At 41.9% G+C, this 26,270-nt stretch overlaps 1 protein-coding gene across 4 annotated transcripts in view; it reads right to left on the bottom strand.

The window, feature by feature from the left end:
• Nucleotides 1-26,270, bottom strand: part of PPP1R12A (protein phosphatase 1 regulatory subunit 12A) — an 875,274-nt gene that overhangs the window by 242,278 nt on the left and 606,726 nt on the right. For all 4 annotated transcript variants that reach the window (XM_053716754.1, XM_053716755.1, XM_053716757.1 and 1 more), the window contains one exon: nucleotides 8,937-9,027. In XM_053716754.1, coding sequence (XP_053572729.1) covers nucleotides 8,937-9,027 — 91 coding nt within the window. The remainder of the gene's footprint in view (nucleotides 1-8,936; nucleotides 9,028-26,270) is intronic.

Here is a 26,270-nt window from a genome sequence, read left to right as displayed (position 1 = left end):
ATGCCTATAAATACACCCCTCACCACACCCACAAATCAGTTTAACGAATAGCCAAGAAGTGGGGTGATAAGAAAAAGTGCGAAGCATATAAAATAAGGAATTGGAATAATTGTGCTTTATACAAAAAAATCATAACCACCACAAAAAAGGGTGGGCCTCATGGACTCTTGTTAATATGAAAGAAATGAATTTATCAGGTAAGTTCTTACATAAATTATGTTTTCTTTCATGTAATTAACAAGAGTCCATGAGCTAGTGACGTATGGGATAATGACTACCCAAGATGTGGATCTTTCCACACAAGAGTCACTAGAGAGGGAGGGATAAAATAAAGACAGCCAATTCCTGCTGAAAATAATCCACACCCAAAATAAAGTTTAACAAAAAACATAAGCAGAAGATTCAAACTGAAACCGCTGCCTGAAGAACTTTTCTACCAAAAACTGCTTCAGAAGAAGAAAATACATCAAAATGGTAGAATTTAGTAAAAGTATGCAAAGAAGACCAAGTTGCTGCTTTGCAGATCTGGTCAACCGAAGCTTCATTCCTAAACGCCCAGGAAGTAGATACTGACCTAGTAGAATGAGCTGTAATTCTTTGAGGCGGAGTTTTACCCGACTCAACATAGGCAAGATGAATTAAAGATTTCAACCAAGATGCCAAAGAAATGGCAGAAGCTTTCTGGCCTTTCCTAGAACCGGAAAAGATAACAAATAGACTAGAAGTCTTACGGAAAGATTTCGTAGCTTCAACATAATATTTCAAAGCTCTAACAACATCCAAAGAATGCAATGATTTCTCCTTAGAATTCTTAGGATTAGGACATAATGAAGGAACCACAATTTCTCTACTAATGTTGTTGGAATTCACAACTTTAGGTAAAAATTCAAAAGAAGTTCGCAACACCGCCTTATCCTGATGAAAAATCAGAAAAGGAGACTCACATGAAAGAGCAGATAATTCAGAAACTCTTCTAGCAGAAGAGATAGCCAAAAGGAACAAAACTTTCCAAGAAAGTAATTTAATGTCCAATGAATGCATAGGTTCAAACGGAGGAGCTTGAAGAGCTCCCAGAACCAAATTCAAACTCCAAGGAGGAGAAATTGACTTAATGACAGGTTTTATACGAACCAAAGCTTGTACAAAACAATGAATATCAGGAAGAATAGCAATCTTTCTGTGAAAAAGAACAGAAAGAGCAGAGATTTGTCCTTTCAAAGAACTTGCGGACAAACCCTTATCCAAACCATCCTGAAGAAATTGTAAAATTCTCGGTATTCTAAAAGAATGCCAAGAAAAATGATGAGAAAGACACCAAGAAATATAAGTCTTCCAGACTCTATAATATATCTCTCGAGATACAGATTTACGAGCCTGTAACATAGTATTAATCACGGAGTCAGAGAAACCTCTATGACCAAGAATCAAGCGTTCAATCTCCATACCTTTAAATTTAAGGATTTCAGATCCGGATGGAAAAAAGGACCTTGTGACAGAAGGTCTGGTCTTAACGGAAGAGTCCATGGCTGGCAAGATGCCATCCGGACAAGATCCGCATACCAAAACCTGTGAGGCCATGCCGGAGCTATTAGCAGAACAAACGAGCATTCCCTCAGAATCTTGGAGATTACTCTTGGAAGAAGAACTAGAGGCGGAAAGATATAGGCAGGATGATACTTCCAAGGAAGTGATAATGCATCCACTGCCTCCGCCTGAGGATCCCGGGATCTGGACAGATACCTGGGAAGTTTCTTGTTTAGATGAGAGGCCATCAGATCTATCTCTGGGAGCCCCCACAATTGAACAATCTGAAGAAATACCTCTGGGTGAAGAGACCATTCGCCCGGATGCAACGTTTGGCGACTGAGATAATCCGCTTCCCAATTGTCTACACCTGGGATATGAACCGCAGAGATTAGACAGGAGCTGGATTCCGCCCAAACCAAAATTCGAGATACTTCTTTCATAGCCAGAGGACTGTGAGTCCCTCCTTGATGATTGATGTATGCCACAGTTGTGACATTGTCTGTCTGAAAACAAATGAACGATTCTCTCTTCAGAAGAGGCCAAAACTGAAGAGCTCTGAAAATTGCACGGAGTTCCAAAATATTGATCGGTAATCTCACCTCCTGAGATTCCCAAACTCCTTGTGCCGTCAGAGATCCCCACACAGCTCCCCAACCTGTGAGACTTGCATCTGTTGAAATTACAGTCCAGGTCGGAAGAACAAAAGAAGCCCCCTGAATTAAACGATGGTGATCTGTCCACCACGTTAGAGAGTGTCGAACAATCGGTTTTAAAGATATTAATTGAGATATCTTCGTGTAATCCCTGCACCATTGGTTCAGCATACAGAGCTGAAGAGGTCGCATGTGAAAACGAGCAAAGGGGATCGCGTCCGATGCAGCAGTCATAAGACCTAGAATTTCCATGCATAAGGCTACCGAAGGGAATGATTGTGACTGAAGGTTTCGACAAGCTGTAATCAATTTTAGACGTCTCTTGTCTGTTAAAGACAGAGTCATGGACACTGAATCTATCTGGAAACCCAGAAAGGTTACCCTTGTTTGAGGAATCAAAGAACTTTTTAGTAAATTGATCCTCCAACCATGATCTTGAAGAAACAACACAAGTCGATTCGTATGAGACTCTGCTAAATGTAAAGACGGAGCAAGTACCAAGATATCGTCCAAATAAGGAAATACCACAATACCCTGTTCTCTGATTACAGACAGAAGGGCACCGAGAATCTTTGTGAAAATTCTTGGAGCTGTAGCAAGGCCAAACGGTAGAGCCACAAATTGGTAATGCTTGTCTAGAAAAGAGAATCTCAGGAACTGATAATGATCTGGATGAATCGGAATATGCAGATATGCATCCTGTAAATCTATTGTGGACATATAATTCCCTTGCTGAACAAAAGGCAATATAGTCCTTACAGTTACCATCTTGAACGTTGGTATCCTTACATAGCGATTCAATAATTTTAGATCCAGAACTGGTCTGAAGGAATTCTCCTTCTTTGGTACAATGAAGAGATTTGAATAAAACCCCATCCCCTGTTCCGGAACTGGAACTGGCATAATTACTCCAGCCAACTCTAGATCTGAAACACAATTCAGAAATGCTTGAGCTTTCACTGGATTTACTGGGACATGGGAAAGAAAAAATCTCTTTGCAGGAGGTCTCATCTTGAAACCAATTCTGTACCCTTCTGAAACAATGTTCTGAATCCAAAGATTGTGAACAGAATTGATCCAAATTTCTTTGAAAAAACGTAACCTGCCCCCTACCAGCGGAACTGGAATGAGGGCCGTACCTTCATGTGAACTTAGAAGCAGGCTTTGCCTTTCTAGCAGGCTTGGATTTATTCCAGACTGGAGATGGTTTCCAAACTGAAACTGCTCCTGAGGACGAAGGATCAGGCTTTTGTTCTTTGTTGAAACGAAAGGATCGAAAACGATTGTTAGCCCTGTTTTTACCTTTAGACTTTTTATCCTGTGGTAAAAAAGTTCCTTTCCCACCAGTAACAGTTGAAATAATAGAATCCAACTGAGAACCAAATAATTTGTTTCCCTGGAAAGAAATGGAAAGTAGAGTTGATTTAGAAGCCATATCAGCATTCCAAGTCTTAAGCCATAAAGCTCTTCTGGCTAAGATAGCCAGAGACATAAATCTAACATCAACTCTAATAATATCAAAAATGGCATCACAGATGAAATTATTAGCATGCTGGAGAAGAATAATAATATCATGAGAATCACGATTTGTTACTTGTTGCGCTAGAGTTTCCAACCAAAAAGTTGAAGCTGCAGCAACATCAGCCAATGATATAGCAGGTCTAAGAAGATTACCTGAACATAGATAAGCTTTTCTTAGAAAAGATTCAATTTTTCTATCTAAAGGATCCTTAAACGAGGTACCATCTGATGTAGGAATGGTAGTACGTTTAGCAAGGGTAGAAATAGCCCCATCAACTTTAGGGATTTTGTCCCAAAATTCTAACCTGTCAGGCGGAACAGGATATAATTGCTTAAAACGTTTAGAAGGAGTAAATGAATTACCCAATCTATCCCATTCCTTAGCAACTACTGCAGAAATAGCATTAGGAACAGGAAAGACTTCTGGAATAACCGCAGGAGCTTTAAAAACCTTATCTAAACGTATAGAATTAGTATCAAGAGGACTAGAATCCTCTATTTCTAAAGCAATTAGTACTTCTTTAAGTAAAGAGCGAATAAATTCCATCTTAAATAAATATGAAGATTTATCAGCATCAATCTCTGAGACAGAATCCTCTGAACCAGAAGAGTCCAAAGAATCAGAATGATGGTGTTCATTTAAAAATTCATCTGTAGAAAGAGAAGATTTAAAAGACTTTTTACGTTTACTAGAAGGAGAAATAACAGACAAAGCCTTCTTTATGGATTCAGAAACAAAATCTCTTATGTTATCAGGAACATTCTGCACCTTAGATGTTGAGGGAACTGCAACAGGCAATGGTACATCACTAAAGGAAATATTATCTGCATTAACAAGTTTGTCATGACATTTAATACAAACAACAGCTGGAGGAATAGCTACCAAAAGTTTACAGCAGATACACTTAGCTTTGGTAGATCCAGCAGGCAGAGGTTTTCCTGTAGTATCTTCTGGCTCAGATGCAACGTGAGACATCTTGCAATATGTAAGAGAAAAAACAACATATAAAGCAAAATAGATCAAATTCCTTATAAGACAGTTTCAGGAATGGGAAAAAAATGCCAAACATCAAGCTTCTAGCAACCAGAAGCAAATGAAAAATGAGACTGAAATAATGTGGAGACAAAAGCGACGCCCATATTTTTTGGCGCCAAAAAAGACGCCCACATTATTTGGCGCCTAAATGCTTTTTGCGCCAAAAATGACGCAACATCCGGAACGCCGACATTTTTGGCGCAAAATAACGTCAAAAAATGACGCAACTTCCGGCGACACGTATGACGCCGGAAACGGAAATGAATTTTTGCGCCAAAAAAGTCCGCGCCAAAAATGACGCAATAAAATGAAGCATTTTCAGCCCCCGCGAGCCTAACAGCCCACAGGGAAAAAGTCAAATTTTTGAGGTAAGAAAAAATATGATAATTAAAGCATAATCCCAAATATGAAACTGACTGTCTGGAAATAAGGAAAGTTGAACATTCTGAGTCAAGGCAAATAAATGTTTGAATACATATATTTAGAACTTTATAAATAAAGTGCCCAACCATAGCTTAGAGTGTCACAGAAAATAAGACTTACTTACCCCAGGACACTCATCTACATGTTTGTAGAAAGCCAAACCAGTACTGAAACGAGAATCAGTAGAGGAAATGGTAAATATAAGAGTATATCGTCGATCTGAAAAGGGAGGTAAGAGATGAATCTCTACGACCGATAACAGAGAACCTTATGAAATAGACCCCGTAGAAGGAGATCACTGCATTCAATAGGCAATACTCTCCTCACATCCCTCTGACATTCACTGCACGCTGAGAGGAAAACCGGGCTCCAACTTGCTGCGGAGCGCATATCAACGTAGAATCTAGCACAAACTTACTTCACCACCTCCCTTGGAGGCAAAGTTTGTAAAAACTGATTTGTGGGTGTGGTGAGGGGTGTATTTATAGGCATTTTAAGGTTTGGGAAACTTTGCCCCTCCTGGTAGGAATGTATATCCCATACGTCACTAGCTCATGGACTCTTGTTAATTACATGAAAGAAATATATAATTAAACTAAGTTAAATGAACAAAAACATTTGCTAAACAGCATTATAAACCTAACAAAATAATCACAACACAGATTTCACTTGCATTTTTCTGTAAACAGTTCTTTCTATGCATTTCAATCTGGACTGATTTATAGACAGGAAGATCTTGTTTTCTTTTGAAATTTGCTTGAGAGCTCAGGTCTGGTTAAACTGATAAATTTCAGCTTGCTTGGCTTTGCTACAACACAAGCGGACAGCTCCAAATACTGGCTATTTTAATAAATGCACTGCTTCTCAATGCTTTTCAATAGCAGTCACATGACTGGAAAAAAAGGTTGTTATTATGAAACGGTGTAAATTGAACCGTTGTAAAACGAGGGCCACCTGTATGTAGATTTGTCAGTGTCAATGTCTGAGGAAGGATCTTCTGTATCAGATAGATCCTCATCAGAAGAGGATAAATTATTATGTTGTTGGTCATTTGAAATTTCATCAACTGAATGAGAAGTTTTAAAAGACCTTTTACGTTTATTAGAAGGTGGAAATGCAGACAAAGCCTTCTGGATAGAATCAGAAACAAATTCTTTAAAATTCATAGGAATATCATGTACATTAGAAGTTGAAGGAACTGCAACTGGCAATGTACTATTACTGATGGACACACTATCTGCATGTAAAAGTTTATCATGACAACTATAACAAATGACATTCGGCGAAATAATTTCCACAATCTTACAACAAATGCACTTAGCTTTGGTAGAACCGATGTCAGGCAGCAATACTCCAGCAGAAACTTCTGAGGCAGGATCAGATTGAGACATCTTGCAAAATGTAAAAGAAAAAACAACATATAAAGCAAAATTATCAATTTCCTTATATGACAGTTTCAGGAATGGGAAAAAATGCCAATAGCATAGCCCTCTGATAGAGAAAAAGGCAGGAGGCAAACATCAATGGGGTATTGAAAGAATGAAAAAGTTTGGCGCCAAGTATGACGCACAACGTAACTGAAATTTTTTTTGGCGCCAACAATAACCGGAAATGACACACTCGCGTCACTAATGACGCAACCGTGTGTAAGGCTTCGGCGTCAACTATGATGCCGGAAATGACGAAGTTGCGCCAGACGTATTTTTCGCGCCAAAAAAATTCTTGCGCCAAGAATGACGCAATAAAGTCTAGCATTTGACACACCCGCGGGCCTAATACCACCCGCAATTTGAAAGAATTAGTCAATTGAAAAAAAGACTAAACCCCAGGTAAGAAAAAAATTTCTTAAAAAAATGTTTTTATTCCCCAAATATGAAACTGACAGTCTTCAGAAGGAAATACATGAACCTGACTCATGGCAAATATAAGTACAATACATATATTTAGAACTTTATATAAATGCATAAAGTGCCAAACCATAGCTGAGGTGTCTTAAGTAATAAAAAACATTCTTACCAAAAGACACCCATCCACATATAGCAGATAGCCAAACCAGTACTGAAACAGTTATCAGTAGAGTAATGGTAAATTGAGAGTATATCGTCGATCTGAAAAGGGAGGTAGGAGATGAGTCTCTACGACCGATTACAGAAAACCTATGAAATAGACCCCCGTTAGGGAAATCATCGTATTCAATAAGCGATACTCCCTTCACGTCCCTCTGACATTTCCTTTACTCTGAGAGGAATCGAGCTTCAACAATGCTGAGAAGCGCATATCAACGTAGAAATCTTAGCACAAACTTACTTCACCACCTCCATAGGAGGCAAAGTTTGTAAAACTGAATTGTGGGTGTGGTTAGGGGTGTATTTATAGGCATTTTAAGGTTTGGGAAACTTTGCCCCTACTGGTAGGATTGTATATCCCATATGTCACTAGCTCATGGACTCTTGCCAATTACATGAAAGAAACGGTCCTTGAGACAGAATGTCTGGTCTTAGAGGAAGTGGCCAAGACTGGCAACTGGACATAAGAACAAGATCCGCATACCAAAACCTGTGAGGCCACGCTGCTGCTATCATAAACACATATTGTATGATTGTTCCATAATGATCTTGGAGATCACTTTTGGAAGAAGAACTAAAGGCGGAAAGATATAATCAGGTTGGTAACTGCTAAAGCATCCACCAACTCCTGGGAAGTTTCTTGTTTAGATGAGAAGCCATCAGATCTATTTCTGGAAGACCCCACATCTGTACAATCTGACAAAATACATCTGGATGGAGAGACCTCTCCCCCGGATGTAAGGTCTGACGGCTGAGATAATCCGCTTCCCAATTGTCTACACCTGAGATATGCACCGCAGAAATTAGACAAGAGCTGGATTCTGCCCAAGAAAGTATCCAAGATACTTATTTCATAGCTAGGGGACTGCGAATCTCACAGTTGTGATATTGTCCGTCTGAAAACAAATGAATGGTTCTCTCTTCAATAGAGGCCAAACCTGAAGAGCCCTGAAAATAGCACAGAGTGCTAAAATATTGATTGGTAACCTCGCCTCTTGAGATTTCCAAACCCCTTGTGCTGTCAGAGATCCCCAGACAGCTCCCCAACCTGAAAGACTTGCATCTGTTATCACATTCCAGGTAGGACGAACAAAAGAGGCCCCCTGAATTAAACTAGGATGATCTAACCACCAAGTCAGAGAGTTGAATGTTGGGATTTAAGTATATCAATTGTGATATTCGAGTATAATCCCTGCACCATTGATTCAGCATACAAAGCTGTAGAAGTCTCATGTGAAAACGAGCAAAGGGGATCGCATCCGATGCTGCCGTCATGAGACTTAAAACTTCCATGCACATAGCCACTGAAGTGAATGAACTTACTTCACTACCTCCATAGGAGGCAAAGTTTGTAAAACTGAATTGTGGGTGTGGTCAGGGGTGTATTTATAGGCATATTGAGGTTTGGGAAACTTTGCCCCTCCTGGTAGGATTGTATATCCCATACGTCAATAACTCATGGACTCTTGCCAATTACATGAAAGAAATGTCTATTACTTTTTTCTTTTCTAGATGATTTTAAAGTTCCATTAATTTTATTTCATTAAATTTACAATGTATAACACAGTAATAGTTGGATACATTTGTAATTTAATTCCATCTGAACTGCTATTTTTAGTCACCAGTAATATAAAAGATGACTGCCCTGCAGCAATATTCCCTAAAAATAGATTTTTTTCATGCAATTTGCTGTTTGAACTTATCAATTACCTGGGTAGATCTCCTGGATTGTCTAGCTTGTCGTGACCTAGCTTTTCTTTGGGACTCTGATTCTTCATCACGAACTGGAGTGAGATATGACCTATTGTGATAAGAAAAGGGGGAAGATTGCTGTCAACCCAACCACCAAAAATTAAAGGGACAGTCTACACCAGAATTTTTATTGTTTTAAAAGATAGATAATCCCTTTATTACCCATTCTCCAGTTTTGCATAACCAACACAGTTATATTAATATACTTTTAACCTCTGTGATTATCTTTTATCTAAGCCTCTGCAAACTGCCCCTTTGTTTCATTTCTGTTGACAGACTTGCAGTTTAGCCAATCAGTGCCTGCTCCCAGATAACGTCACGTGCATGAGCACAGTGTTATCTATATGAAAAACATGAACTAACACCCTCTAGTGGTGAAAAACTGTTAAAATGCATTATGAAAAGAGGCGGCCTTTAAGGTCTAAGAAATTAGCATATGAACCTCCTAGGTTAAGCTTTCAACTAAGAATATCAAGAGAACAAAGCAAAATTGGTGATAAAAGTAAATTGGAAAATTGTTTAAAATGACATGCCCTATCTGAATCATGAAAGTTTATTTTGGACTAGACTGTCCCTTTAATTTAATGACAACTACACAAGTTTTCAATATAACATTTATGTCCTTGTGTTTGATATAAACACAAATGCCATAACCTAAGTTTAATGCAAAACTAATAATTACATGATCTGGCTGCTTAGAGCAGTGTATTTACAGATATGCTTTAAAGTGGCAGTAAACCTAGCAAATTATGTTATATGTTTCTGCACATAGTGCAGAATTATATAACATTAGCTTAGCATCAGCTTTCTAAAGCAAAGGATTAGAGATATTTTATGACAAAAATTGAATTTTACATTACGCCGCTCTTGGCTCTACTGAGCGGATCTATTTTTTACTCCTAAGCGCATCACGGGCATGCTGTCTGACAGCCGGCTCGATCCCGCTATTAAACTCAATGTAGCTTGCTCCAGCTACCAGACCAGAGTGGGAGCGAGCTACATTGAGTTTAATAGCGCAATCTGGCGCGCTGTGACTAGACAGCGTGCCCACGATGCGCTTAGGACAAAAAAACAGACCTGCTCAGTAGAGCCAGGAGCAGCGTTCTCTAAAATTACATTTTCGTTATAAAATCTCTCTAATCCTTTGCTTTAGAAAGATGTCGCTAAGCTAATGTTATATAATTCTGCACTATGTGCAGAACGATATAACATTATTTGCTAGGTCTACTGTCCCTTTAACTGGTTACAAGGGAAACATACTCACCTCCCTTATCGCACAATTGACAACTCAGATGAGTATGTTTCTTACAACACTTAATTGTAACCATTTCAGAAAACAATAGAAGATGTCCAACAAGTACGCCACAACAAAAGAAATCTCAATTATGCTTGCCTGATAATTTTCATTCATTACTTGTGGGAATTAAGAACCTGGCCACCAGGAGGAGGCAAAGAAACCCCAGCCAAAGGCTTAAATACCTCCCCCACTCCCCTCATCCCCCAGTTATTCTGACAAGGGAACAAGGAACAGTAAGAGAAATATCAGGGTATAAATGGTGCCAGAAGAATACATTTAATTTAGGTCCGCCCACCGGAGAATGGGAGGGAGCAGTGGACTCTCCTCCCACAGATGGAAATAAAATTATCAGGTAAGCATAATTTATGTTTTCCATCTTAATGGGAGGAGAGTCAACTGCATCATTCATTACTTGTGGGAACAAATACCCAAAGCTCTAGAGGACACTGAATGAAAAAGATAGGAGGCCAAAAGGAGGCGGACCCTAAACTTTCTCCCAAAAACTGCTTCTGCCGAAGCCAAAACATCAAATTTGTAAAATTTTGCAAAAGTATGTAAAGAAGACCAAGTGGCCGCCTTACAAATCTGCTCCATAGAGGCCCCGTTCTTAAAGGCCCAAGAAGAGGCCACAGCTCTAGTTGAGTGAGCCGTAATCCTCTGAGGAAGCTTATGTCCTGATCATGCACAGTGAAGAAGAAAAGGCCCTCTGCCCCTTGCGCTTCCCTGAATACACAACAAATAAAGACTAAGTCTGTCTGAACTTTTTCGTGGCCTGAAGATAAAACTTCAGAGCCCAAACTACATCCAAATTATGAAGCAACCTTTCCTTTGACAAAGAAGGGTTAGGACACAAGGAAGGAACTATTTCCGGATTGAATTTACGATTCGACACCACCTTGGGCAGAAACCCCAATCCAGCCTTATCAGCATGAAAAACCAGGTAATGAGGCACACATTGCTATGCCACTAACTCAGAGACTCTGCAAGCCGATGCAATAGCCAATAGGAATAGAACCTTCCAGGAAAGAATATTAATGTCAAGAGAATGCATAGGCTCAAACAGAGCCCTCTGCAAAATCTTAAGAAACAAGTTTAAGTTACAAGGAGGAGCAGAATGTCTAAAGACAGGCCTGATCCTAGACAGAACATAAACAAAGGACTGAATGTCAGGAAGCTCCACCAGCTTCTTGTGTAACAGTACAGATAAAGCCGAAATCTGTCCCTTTAAGGAACTGGCGGAAAGACCCTTATCCAGACCATTCTGGAGAAAGACCAGAATCCTGGATACCCTAACCTTACGCCAGGGATATCCACGTTCCTCACACCAGGACAAGTAGGTCCTCCACACCTTATGATAGATGTGATGAGTGACTGGTTTCCTGGCCTGAATGAGACTATCAATCACTCTCTCTGGAAATCCTCTATTGGCTAAGACTAGGCGTTCAATCTCCACGCAGTCAGCCTCATAGAATTGAGATTTTGGTGTAGAAAGGGACCCTGAACCAGCAGATCCCATCAACAGGGTTACTTCCATGGAGGAGACAATGACATCCCCACCAGATCCGCAAACCACGTCCTCTGTGGCCACGACGGAGCAATCAGAATAGCCGAAGCTTGCTCCTGCTTGATGCGGGCCACTACTCAAGGAAGAAGAGGCAACGGTAGAAAAATGTATAGTAGGTTAAACTCCCAGGGCACCGCTAAGGCATCTATCATCTCTGCCTGGTTGAGTCTGGACACCATGATGTCTATCTCTGGCATCCTTCTGTTGCATATCTCCACGAACACCTCGGGATGGAGAGACCATTTCCCTGAATAAATGGATTGTCTGCTGAGAAAATCCGCTTCCCAGTTGTCCACACCCGGAATGTGGATCGTTGAGAGCAAACAATTGTGGATCTCTGCCCATTCCAGGATACAAGATACCTCCCCCATAGCTAGGGAGCTTCTCGTTCCCCCCTGATCGTTTATGTAAGCCACCAAGGTGATGTTGTCTGACTGTATTCTGATGAATCGGGATGACCCCAGGAGGGGGCCAAGCCTTCAGAGCATTGAATTTCACTCGTAGTTCCAGAATATTTATCAGTAGGCTGGATTCCACTCGAATGTGCCCTGTACCTTTCTGGCACCCCAAACAGTTCCCCATCCTCATAGACTTGTGTCCGTGGTCACAATTTCCCAGGATGGTCTCAAGAAGGATGTCCCCTGAGACAGCTGTCCCGGACGGATCCACCAAGAGAGGGACTCCCTCGTTCAGTTGTCCAGAGATATCTGTTGGGAAAGATCTGAGAGATCGCCGTTCCATTGTCTCAACATGCACAACTGAAGAGGTCTGAGATGGAACCTGGCGTATGGAATGACATCTTTGCTGGATACCATAAACCCTATCACCTCCATACACCTGGCAACAGATGTCCTTCAGGAGGTCTGAAGGGCAAGACAGTTGGACGCAATCTTGCAACGTCTCATCTGTCAAGAATATCTTCATGGCTGAAGAATCTATTATCGTAACCAGGGAACTCTCTCCTTCGTTTATCTTCCATCCGTGGGATCAAAGGAGAAGAGCTCTAGAGTGATCCTCCACGAGACTGCAGGACGGAACCTGGACTAGTATATCATCCAGATAAGGAGCCAATGCAATACCTCTGGCTCTCGCTACCGCAAGTAATGCTCCCAGAACCGGCGTAAAGACTCTTGGGGCAGTCGCCAGACCAAACGGTAGGGCCACAAACTGGAAGTGTTGTTCCAGAAATGCAAATCTTAGGAACCTGAAGTAATTCTTGTGGATTGGTACCGGAAGGTAAGCATCGTTCAAATCTATTGTCACGAATTGCCCCTCTTGAACTAGGGGCAAAATCGACCTGATAGTCTCCATTTTGAACTATGGAACTGACAGAAACTTGTTTAGGCACTTTAGGTCCAGAATTGGGCGAAGCGTGCCCTCCTCCTTTGGGACCATGAAAAGTTTTGAATAATACCCCAGACCTCTTTTTGCTAGAGGGATTGGGACGATTAATCCGAGAGAGGAGAGATCCCCAAGAAAGGCATCTCTTCTCTGTACTTGATATGTTTGACAGGAGGAACCTGCCTCTGGGCGGATGGGTCTGGAACCCTATCCTGTAACCCTGGGCTATGACCTCCAGAACCCAAAAGGGTCCTGAATGTCTCTCATCCAGGCATCCGCAAAAAAAAGATAGTCTGCCCCCTACGCGATCTAGAGACGGATTGCTAGCTGCCCCTTCATGCCGATTTTGTCTCGGCGGGCTTCTTGCTCTGCTTGGATTTCTTCCAAGAGTAAGCTAGCTTCCAAGATCCCATGGACTGCTCTGACTTCGCAGCAAGCTGCTGGCGCTGAGATTTTTAAGCACGAAAGGGAGGAAAAGTAGACCCTTTAGGCTTATTCTTCTTATCCTGTGGCAGGAAAGCGCCCTTGCCACCCGTGACCGTGGATATAATAGAATCCAGGCCCGGACCGAAAAGAACCTTCCCCTTGAACGGGAGGGAAAGTAATCTAGACTTGGAAGTTATGTCAGCAGACCAAGACTTTAACTACAGAGCCCATCGGGCTAAAATAGAAAAAACTAAAATTTATGCTTACCTGATAAATTTCTTTCTTTCTTGACATGGTGAGTCCACGGATCATCAGTAATTACTGGTAACCAAGTGGTAGCATTGCAAAAATGTTCCACAGAAGCTTCATTCTTGAAGGCCCAGGAAGAAGAAACGGCCCTCGTTGAGTGAGCCATGATTCTTTCAGAAGGCTGCTGTCCAGCAGTCTCATAAGCCAAACAAATTATACTCCTCAACCATAGAGGAAGAGAAGTAGCCACAGCTTTCTGAACCATGCATTTCCCAGAGAAAACGACAAAGCAGAAGACTGGCGAAAATCCTTAGTCGCCTGCAAATAGTATTTCAACAAACGCACCACATCTAGGTTGTGCAGTAAACGCTCCTTATGAGAAGAAGGAACGATTTATTGGTTAATATTGCTATCCAAAACCACCTTAGTAAGGAAACCTAACTTAGTACGCAGAACCACCTTATCCGAATGAAAGATAAGGAGATTCACACTGCAACGCAGAGAGTTCAGAAACTCTTTAAGCAGAAGAAATTGCAACCAGAAACAAAACTTTCCAAAATAACATCTTGATATCTAAGGAATGCATAGGCTCAAACGGAGCCTGCTGAAGAACTTTAAGAACAAGGTTAAGACTCCAAGGAGGAGTAACAGGTTTGAACACAGGCCTGATACTGATCAAAGCCTGACAGAAGGATTGCACATCTGGCACAGCCACCAGACATTTATGCAATAATATAGACAAGGCAGATATTTGACCCCTCAAAGTACTCGCAGACAAACCATTCTCCAGACCTTCCTGGAGAAAAGACAAAATTCTAGGAATCCTGACTTTAATCCACGAGAAACCCTTGGATTCACACCAGTACAGATATTTGTGCCATATCTTATGGTAAATCTTTCTAGTCACAGGCTTACGAGCCTGGATCAAGGTCTCAATGACCGACTCTGAAAAACCTTGCTTAGATAGAATTAAGCGTTCAATCTCCAAGCAGTCAGCTTCAGAGAAACGAGATTTGGATGAAGGAAGGGCCCTTGAAGTAGAAGGCCCTTCCTTCCTCAGTAGAAGTATCCAAGGTGGTAGAGATAACATCTTCACTAGGTCTGCATACCAGATCCTGCAAGGCCACTCCGGTGCAATGAGGATCACCGATGCCCTCTCCTGCTTGATTCGAGCAATGACCTGTGGAAGAAGAGCAAACGGAGAATATAGGTATGCTAGACTGAAATTCCAAGGAACCGCCAGAGCATCTATCGACCCGTACCTCGGGAGCTTGGCATTCTGTCAAGATGCCATGAGATCCAGCTCCGGCTGTCCCCATTTGAGGATCAAGCTGGAAAACTCCTCCGGATGAAGTTCCCACTCCCACGGATAAAAGGTCTGTCTGCTCAGAAAATCCGCCTCCCAATTGTCCACTCCTGGAATGTGGATCGCAGATAGACAGCAATTGTGGGTCTCCGCCCACTGTATAATTTTGGCTACCTCTGCCATGGCCAAGGAACTCCGAGTTACTCTCTGATGGTTGATGTAAGCTACTGAAATATTGTTGTCCGACTGGAACCTGATAAATTGGGTTGAAGCTGAGGCCAGGCCAGACCTCAGCTCTAGAATGTTTATGGGGAGAACTGACTCCTCCTGAGACCACATCCTTGCAACGCTGGCAAAGAGAATGACTGGGGGTTGTGGGAAGGGAAGTGATACTTAACAGCTTTAATGTGGTGCTATTTGCTGCCTCCTGGTGGCCAGAAGTGATATTGCCAACAGTAATTACTGATGATCCTTGGACTCACCATGTCATTAGAAAGAAACCTGATGTTTTAGCATTCATATTTGCATCACAGGTGAACGAATGAGCTACCCTTAAGGCCTTAATTCATTCCTGTATCTCCTCGAGGGGAGTCTCCACCTCGACCATAGCTAGGAGAGGGTCACACCAAAAGGTAGCAGCCAAGCCACCACAGTGACCGCCGCTGCCAGTTGAAAAACGAACCCCGTGAGTTGAAACATCTTCCTCAACATGGACTCCAACTTTATATCCATGGGCTCCTTGAATGAATAAGAACTATCCTTGAGCGGACTACTCGTTCTCTTAGCAAGTGTGGAGATAGCACCATCCACCTTAGGAATGGCCCCCACAGCTCAAGCTGAGAGTCCGGAACGGGGCACAGTTTCTTAAAAGAGGTAGAAGGAGAAAAAGGACGAACCAAGCTTCTCCCATTCATTCTTAATAATATTAGCCATTTTAATGGGGACCGGGAAAGTCTGAGGCGCCACCCTGTCTTCAATAAAACCTATCTGGCTTAGGGATCGAAGGTTCCTCTGGAAGTTTCGGTTAAGGAACCTCCAGCATAAACAAGCACCTCTCAGCAGAAAGCGCAAATGCTCCATCTTAAATTTTAAATCTGGCTCCTCCACAGACGGAGGTCTATAACTCACTGATTCCATCCCAGAAAGAATGTCCTCCGAAGAGTCGGAGTCGTCATCAGCTGATAATATGTCTGCGACATCCAGCGGAGTAGATGACCCCTGGGACGGATAGCTATGTTTCACCTTTCGCTTAACAGGGCGTGCTAAGGCATTGAAGGCCGCAGAAACCGCCGTTTGTAACTAATCAGCAAAATCTGGCGGCCAAAGGGCCCCTCGTGCGGGAGGATTAGTAGTGCCCCGGGGAGCTGCATGTGCAATCGGAGATGAGTGTACGGAACGCACCTCTCGGGACGGAGAACCCTCAGAGGTGGACGGCTCAGTTGTACTAAATATCTTATTCTTTTTAGATATTGCAATTTTATCGAAGCATGTGGAACAGAGTTGAGCAGGCGTATCGACCAGAACCTCCTCACAATAGACACAGATAATAGGTTTAGATAAGCAGACAAGGACTTCAGCCAGAGCAACCGACTGGTTTGAACTGAGGACCCAGAAATCTTAGCATTCAGGCGAATAATCTGCATCTTTGCATCACAGATAAAAGAATTAGCAATCCTCAAGACTTTAATTCTCTCTTGGATAACTTCGAGGGGACCCTTCACCTCGATTAAATCCGCTAAGGAATTGCACCAGTAGGCCACAGCTCCAGCAACCGAGACAACAGCTGCTGCCGGTTGAAACTGGTATCCTGTATGCTGAAACAGTTTTCTGAGAAAAGTCTCAGTCTTCTTATCCATCGGCTCTCTGAATAACAAGCTATCCTAAAGTGGGATAGTAGTACGCTTGGCTAGCGTGGCGATAGTGCCATCCACCTTGGGGACAGAACCCCACAACTCCAGCTGAGAGTCCGGGAATCCTTTTCCAGCTGAGAGTCCGGGAATCCTTTTTTTATAGGCAGACGAAGGGGAAAAGGAAGATCCAATTCTGTCCCATTCGTTCTTAATAATGTTCTCCATTTTTACAGGTACAGGAAAAGTTAGTGGTGCTACCCTGTCCTTGCACACTCTGTCTAATTTAGGGATCAAAGGTACATCAGGCAACTTGGCCTCCGGTACCTCTAATATTAACAGAACCTCCTTTAGAATAAAGCGTAAGTGTTCTATTTTAAATCTAAAGGCTGGCTTCTCAGCAGCCGGAGGCCTAGAGGTAGCAGACTCCGATCCAGAAAGTTCACCCTCTGAAGACTCAAGAGTGTGACCCATCCTAAGATACTTGAAAAACAGACAAATCTAATAAAACACCGGATGACCCCTGGACCGGAGAGCTATGTTTAACCTTTCGCTTCCACTTTGCAGGGCGAGGTAAAGCACTAAGAGTGTCAGACACCACCGTCTTTCACTGTGTGGTAAAGTCTGACGGTAAAAGGCTCACTCCAGATGGAGGATCAGGCATGCTACGGGAAGCTGCATGTGATGAGGGAGATGACTGATGGGTATGCACCTCACAGGATGGCGAAGTCCTCAGAGGTGGACGGCTCAGTAGTACTAAAGGTGTTAACCTTCTTAGACATATTATCAAGTATTTGTAGAGCGCCAACAGATTCCGCAGCGCTGTGAACATAGTTGGTGTACAGGATAGCTTTGTAGGGGTCAAGTGGGTAGAGGGCCCTTTTTGATGCATACGGAATATAGTTGAGAGGGCCTCCTCACAATATAGACAGGTATTACTATTAGGGATAGCGGAAATACCTAGAGCATATCAGAATCCACCATAGCTTGCGCTAATAACAGTAGGTCATAGAATAAATTATCTTTAATTTCTCACAAAATGGCACCTTTATACTCCAATTGACTAGGGCACTCACCACCTCCTAGACCCAGGCAACAAAGAAACAAACGTCTTCTCCGACAGCTAGCTCGGTCAGGAAAGGGAAAATGAAAGTGTGACTACACCCAGTCACGTGGTGCGTAAGACAAAACCGCCCCTGCTATGAGAAAAAGCGCACCAATCTCCAAGCTGTGCAGCATTCAAAAAGAAAGTAAAAACCAGTGTGTTCCGTTACCACATAACAGTCTATAAGCCCAATAAATCTCCACATAAAGCAGCATAAATCAACGTATCACATTTGATCAATCCCCACTGTTCAATAATCCCCTTCAGGAGGCATTAACCCAAGATTCTATTTAAGATAAAAGGAGCCACACTGTGACCCTGTCGTCTAGCGTTTTCAACATATGTAAAAATGTAAACGATCTTACCAGAATCCATGCTGTGGAACAGAAACACAGCCTCTCAAGTGTGACAGTCTTGCAGCATCGCTCCTATCATGGACTTGGGTGAAGAAAAAGCAGACAGTAAAACTCGTCAACACTGGTTGCTTAAGGAGCTGTTAGCAGGCAGTCTGGATGGGTTCGCAGAAAGACTCTCCCTGCATCTCCAGACTAACTTTCGTCAATGCTCTCACCTGTACTTAAAACTCCAGTCCCATATCAAAGGGCATATACCCCTCTCCTGAGGAACAACTCCGAAATCTTCTGACATTTCTCTGCCATCCTTCTGGGACGAAAGGCAAAGAATAACTGGGGGATGGGGGAAGAGGTATTTAAGCCTCTGGCTGGGGTGTCTTTGTCTCCTCTTGGTGGCCAGATTCAGTATTTCCCAACAGTAAGGAATGAAGCGGTGGACTCTCCTTATATTAAGAAGGAAAGGTAGATTTTAATAGAGTGTGAATGCTAAAGCGGGCATAATGCACAAAACTACTTACAGCACACTATGCAAACAATGAATCTTGTGATTCACTGTTTACATTGAAGTGACTGAATAGACACTACACTGTTAAGTTGAACTACCACCCTCATTTACCATCACTCTAAACAAGTGATTTGCAACCTTTTTTTGCCATGGCACACTTTTTAACATTAAAAAATCCTGCGGCACACCACCATCCCAAAATTTTACAAAATGATACATTGTAGCCTAATACAGGATATATATATATATATATATATATATATATATATATAAATAAAAATATATACACACAATATATATATATATATATATATATACTGTATATATATATATATATATATATATATATATATATATATGTATATATATATATATATATATATATATGTATATATATATATATGTATATATATATATATATATATATATATATATATATATATATATATATATATATATATATATATATATATATACTGTATATACACACACACACTGTACTGTGCTGTCATGCCTCCTACAAACTATACATGACATACTGACATTCTTTTACAAACAATCATAATGATTGTCTGTGAATGAATGTCAATGTCATGGTTGTAAATGATGCCTGATGAGCCTGTCACATACCTCCCAATATTTCAAAATTTGAAAGAGGGACACCCCTGCACTGTTGTCAATCTGCCGCGGCACACCTGAGGATCTCTCACGGCACACTGGTTGAAAAACACAGCTCTAAACTAACACAGCAAGAAACAGACATGTTCCAAATGGATATTAAAATAAGTTTGCTAGTGTGTGTGTGTGGTAAAAATAAAAAAAACAATATCAAATATCCCAGATATTGGGGTATAGTTTATTTTTAACTTTATCAATTTAATATTGTGAAATTTTGAGCTTCTAAATACAAAACCATTTAATAAGGTTCAAAAGAAGTTAAAGGGACACTGAACCCAAATGTTTTCTTTCGTGATTCAGATAGAGCATGCCATTTTAAGCAACTTTCTAATTTACTCCTATTATCAATTTTTCTTCGTTCTCTTGCTATCTTTATTTGAAAAAGGCATTATCATGTAGCAGGTAGATAAGGTAGTGGAGGAGCATAATTCTCTGACTGCAGCTATAAGCTGCTTGTGGAGTGTTACCGATCATTTAAGAGCAGGACTTGTTAATCCGAGGTGATGGAGAGATTAGGAGACAGTGTACGGATGTCCCGGAGCTAACTTTTACCACCAAAAAGTATGCAGTAAAAAAAATCAACTTTAATGCATTATATTTTTAAGAATAAACCTAGGGAGAAAAAAAACAAACTTAAAATGCAGTATGCAGTATTTTTAATACAAATATCCATACTAGAACAACTCTTGAGGTGTATAGTAGAATCTCATAGAATGCCAAGTTTAGACTGTACAAATCCCTGTGCACTAAACATCTATCAATGCGGCAAGGAGTCTTATATTATTCTCTCCCTTCCAGATGCAAATGTCCTCTCATTTTATTTGTCTGAAATGTTTTTGTACCTGCGAAATAGAATCTCTATCCCAAGAAGATTGATTCTGTCTATTGGCAAAACCATGGCTCTTTAAGCAGTTAGCTTTTAACTAGCAAACAAGGGGGCAGACAAAACAAGACCCTTCCTTAGAGACTCAAGAGGAATAGGAAAGAAAGACAAAGGAATGAGCCTGGTGAATATCAAATTGGCGTACGATTTAAGACGTAGAAAGTGATGCATATTTAATTTTTGTTTATCTTGGTTCCCCCAAAGCAATACTCACCAGAAATGACTACAAAAAAACAGCTTTCTTCACACAATTAAGCTCTGCTACCTGCCACACAAACAGCTAATGACATGTAAGAAGTCTGCTGCTTTTCACAACTCAGAACGACATCCAACTGCCCAGAATTTAGTGACTACTCTAGTAGACAGAACCCACAAATGTTCATGAAATGAAGCCTTATAAATATGCACACACAAAAAAGGAAAATTGTGATTTTGTTTGTTAGGATGACTGCACCTCTGGAAAAATAAGTGTGTGCTTTCGAACAAAACATTTCTTTAAACTGTTGTGGTTACCCCAGATCCAGTAAAAAAAAAATGCACTGGTTTAGTTGGCTCTCAAACATAACTACTTGAAAAGGAAGATTATAAAAAATTTAACTGGAGCTTGCATCAAAGTGGTTCACAGAGAGAAACCTTGCTATTAGATTATCAGTACAACACTAGGTGCATTACACTTCAACAGCATGACGTCTTCAGTGGAAAAAACATAACTTATGCTTACCAGATAAATTCCTTTCGTTCCGGATAGGGAAAGCCCACGGCTTCATTCCTTACTGTTGGGAAATACAACACCTGGCCACCAGGAGGCAAAGACACCACAGCCAAAGGCTTAAAATGTCCCTCCTACCTCTTCATTACCCCAGTCATTCTGCCGAGTTAACAAGGAAAAGTAGGAGAAACATTACGGTATAAATGGTGCCAGAAGGATCAAATAAATAAATAGGGGACCACCCATAAACAAGAAAAAAAACGGGCAGGGGACATGGACTCTGGTAAGCATAAATTATGTTTTCCTTCCTAAGATAAGGGAGAATCCACGGCTTCATTCCTTACTGTTCGGAAAACTATACCCAAGCTCCAGAGGACACTGAATGAATAACGGGAGGGAACAAAAAGGAAGAGGCGTACCCTATTCTGAGGGCACCAAAGCCTGCAAAACGTTTCTCCCGAAAGCTGCTTCAGTCGAAGCAAAAACAGCAAACTTGTAAAATTTTGAAAAAAGTATGTAAGGAGGACCAGGTAGTCGCCTTACAAATCTGATCCATAGAGGCCTCGTTCTTAAAGGCCCAAGAGGAGGACACTGCTCTAGTGAAATGAGCCGTTATCCTCTCAGGAGGACAATGTCCCCCTGTCTCGTAAGCTAAGCAGAAGACACGCCTTAACCAAAAAGATAGGGAAGTCGAAGTAGCCTTCTGCCCCTTACGCTTCCCCGAATAGACAACAAACAAAGAGGAAGATTGTCTAAACTCCTTAGTAGCCTGAAGATAGAACTTCAAGGCACGAACCACATCCAAATTGTGGAGTAAACGTTCCTTCGATGGAGGATTAGGACACAAGTAAGGAACCACATTCTCCTGATTGATGTTGTGATCTGACACAACCTTAGGAAGAAACCCCAATTTAGTATTTTAAACTGCCTTAACGGCATGAAAAATCAGATAAGGGGGCTCACATTCCAAAGCAGAGATCTCAGAAACTCTGAGCGCAGAGGCAATAACCAATAAAAAGAGAACCTTCCAAGATCATTTAATATCAATGGAATGCAGAGGCTCAAACGGAACCTGTTGCAAAACCCGAAGAACAAGATTTAGGCTCCAAGGAGGAGCCCCAGATGTAAACACAGGTCTGATCACAATCAGAGCCTTAACAAAAGACTGCATGTCTGGAAGCTCAGCCAGTCTCTTGTGCAATAAAACAGACTGGGCCGAAATCTGTCCCTCTCAGGGAACTAGCAGAAAGGCCCTTCTCGAGCCCATCCTGGAGAAAAGATAAAAACATAATTTATGCTTACCTGATAAATTTATTTCTCTTGTGATGTATCGAGTCCAGGGAATCATCCTTACTTTTGGGATATTCTCCTCCCCTACAGGAAGTGGCAAAGAGAGCACCCACAGCAGAGCTGTCTATATAGCTCCCCCCTTAGCTCCACCCCCCAGTCATTCGACCGAAGGCTAGGAAGAAAAAGGAGAAACTATAGGGTGCAGTGGTGACTGAAAGTTTTAAAGTAAAAATATATATGCCTGTCTTAAAAAACAGGGCGGGCCGTGGACTCGATACATCACAAGAGAAATAAATTCATCAGGTAAGCATAAATTATGTTTTCTCTTGTAAGATGTATCGAGTCCACGGATTCATCCTTACTTGTGGGATACCAATACCAAAGCTTTAGGAAACGGATGAAGGGAGGGACAAGACAGGTACCTTAAACTGAAGGCACCACCGCTTGTAGAACTTTTCTCCCAAAAATAGCCTCCGAAGAAGCAAAAGTATCGAATTTGAAACATTTTGAAAAAGTATGAAGCGAAGACCAAGTCGCCGCCTTACAAATCTGTTCAACAGAAGCCTCATTTTTAAAAGCCCATGTGGAAGCCACAGCTCTAGTAGAATGAGCAGTAATTCTTTCAGGAGGCTGCTGGCCAGCAGTCTCATAGGCCAAACGGATGATGCTTTACAGCCAAAAGGAAAGCGGTAGCGGTAGCCCTTTGACCTCTCCGTTTACCAGATTAAACAACAAACAAAGAAGATGTTTGACGGAAATCTTTAGTTGCTTGTAAGTAGAACTTTAAAGCACGAACCACATCAAGATTGTGTAACAGACGTTCCTTCTTAGATGAAGGATTAGGACACAAAGAAGGAATCACAATCTTGATTGATATTCTTATTAGAAACAACCTTAGGAAGAAACCCAGGTTTGGTACGTAAAACCACCTTATCTGCATGGAAAACAAGGTAAGGTGAATCACATTGTAAAGCATATAGCTCAGAAACTTTTCGAGCCGAAGAGATAGCTACTAAAAACAAAACTTTCCAAGATAGAAGCTTAATATCTATGGAATGCATAGGTTTAAACGGAACCCCTTGAAGAACTTTAAGAACTAAGTTTAGGCTCCATGGCGGAGCAACAGGTTTAAATACAGGCTTGATCCTGACCAAAGCCTGACTAAATGCTTGAACGTCTGGAACATCTGCCAGACGTTTGTGAAGTAGAATAGACAAACCAGATATTTGTCCCTTTACGGAACTAGCAGATAATCCCTTCTCCAAACCTTCTTGGAGAAAAGACAATATTCTAGGAATCCTAATCTTACTCCACGAGTAACCTTTGGATTCACACCAATAAAGATATTTGCGCCAAATCTTATGATAGATCTTCCTGGTGACAGGCTTTCTAGCCTGAATCAGGGTATCGATGACCGACTCAGAGAAACCATGCTTTGATAGAATCAGGCGTTCAATCTCCAAGCAGTCAGACGCAGAGAAATTAGATTTGGATGCGTGAACGAACCTTGGATTAGAAGGTCCCGCCTCATTGGCAGAGTCCACGGTGGAACCGAGGACATGTCCACTAGGTCTGCATACCAAGTCCTGCGTGGCCACGCAGGTGCTATCAGAATTACCAAAGCTCTCTCCTGCTTGATTCTGGCAACCAGACGTGGAAGGAGAGGAAACGGTGGAAATACATAGGCCAGATTGAAGGACCAAGGCACTGCTAGAGCATCTATCAGTACCGCCTTGGGATCCCGGGACCTGGACCCGTAGCAAGGAGACGCCATCAGATCCAATTCTGGTGTGCCCCATAGCTGAATTAGCTGGGCAAATACCTCCGGATGGAGTTCCCACTCCCCCGGATGAAAAGTCTGACGACTTAGAAAATCCGCCTCCCAGTTCTCTACTCCTGGTGTGTGGATCGCTGAGAGATGGCAAGAGTGATCCTCTGCCCACCGGATTATTTTGGTTACCTCCATCATCGCTAGAGAACTCCTTGTTCCTCCTTGATAATTGATATAAGCTACAGACGTAATGTTGTCTGACTGAAACCGGATGAATTTGGCAGCAGCAAGCTGAGGCCACGCCTGAAGTGCATTGAATATCGCTCTCGGTTCTAGAATGTTTATCGGAAGGAGAGCTTCCTCCCGAGACCATAAGCCCTGTGCTTTCAGGGAATTCCAGACTGCACCCCAGACCCATGAGATCTCAGAAAAGCCAACACGATGTCCGTGTGAGACTTGGCTAGCTGGAAAGTCGACGCCTGAATTAAGATGTCGTCTAGATAAGGCACCACTGCTATGCCCCGTGGTCGTAGAACCACCAGAAGGGACCATAGCACTTTTTTGAAAATTCTGGAAGCCGTGGCCAACCCAAAGGGAAGGGCCACAAAATGGTAATGCCTGTTTAGAAAGGCGAATCTGAGGAATTGATAATGATCTCTGTGAATAGGGATGTGTAGATACGCATCCTTTAAGTCCACGGTAGTCATATATTGACCCTCCTGGATCAAAGGTAGAATAGTCTGAATAGTCTCCATCTTGAATGATGGAACCTTGAGGAACTTGTTTAGAATTTTGAGATCCAAGATTGTTCTGAAAGTTCCCTCTTTCTTGGGAACCACAAACAGGTTTGAATAAAACCCTAGCCCCTGTTCCTCTTTTGGGACTTGGCGGATCACTCCCATGGTATATAGGTCTTCTACACAGCGTAAGAACGCCTCTCTCTTTGTCTGGTTTACAGACAATCGAGAAATGTGAAATCTCCCCCTTGGAAGGGAGCCCTTGAATTCTAGAAGATATCCCTGGGACACAATTTCTAAAGCCCAGGGATCCTGAACATCTCTCGCCCAAGCCTGAGCGAAGAGAGAGTCTGCCCCCTACTAGATCCAGTCCCGGATCAGGGGGCTACCCCTTCATGCTGTCTTAGAGGCAGCTGCAGGCTTCTTGGCCTGTTTACCCTTGTTCCAAGCCTGGTTAGGTCTCCAGATTGACTTGGATTGGGCAAAATTCCCCTCTTGCTTTGTAGCAGAGGAAGCTGAAGCGGGACCACTCTTGAAGTTCCGAAAGGAACGAAAATTATTTTGTTTGGTCCTCATCTTATTTGATCTATCCTGAGGGAGGGCATGACCTTTCCCTCCAGTGATGTCTGAAATAATCTCTTTCAGTTCAGGCCCGAATAGGGTCTTACCCTTGAAAGGAATGTTCAAAAGTTTAGATTTAGATGACACATCAGCAGACCAGGACATAAGCCATAACGCCCTGCGTGCTAAAATGGCAAAACCTGAATTTTTTGCCGCTAATTTAACCAGTTGAAAAGCGGCATCTGTAATAAAAGAATTAGCCAACTTAAGGGCCTTAATTCTGTCCATAATTTCCTCTAATGGAGTCTCTAGAGCCTCAAACCAGAAAGCAGCTGCAGTTGTTACAGGAACAATGCATGCAATAGGTTGGAGAGAAAAACCTTGATGAACAAAAATTTTCTTCAGGAGACCCTCTAATTTTTTTATCCATAGGATCTTTGAAAGCACAACTGTCCTCGATAGGTATAGTTGTACGCTTAGAAAGAGTAGAAATAGCTCCCTCCACCTTAGGAACTGTCTGCCATGAGTCCCATATGGTGTCAGATATGGGAAACATTTTCTTAAAAACAGAAGGGGGAGTGAACGGAATACCTGGTCTATCCCACTCCTTAGCAATAATATTCACAATCCTCTTAGGGACTGGAAAAACAGAGTAAACAGGAACCTCTAA

This window comes from Bombina bombina, chromosome 6 (genome assembly GCF_027579735.1).
Source record: "Bombina bombina isolate aBomBom1 chromosome 6, aBomBom1.pri, whole genome shotgun sequence".
Taxonomy (NCBI): Eukaryota; Metazoa; Chordata; class Amphibia; order Anura; family Bombinatoridae; genus Bombina; species Bombina bombina.
This window is presented reverse-complemented; position numbering and strand designations above follow the sequence as displayed.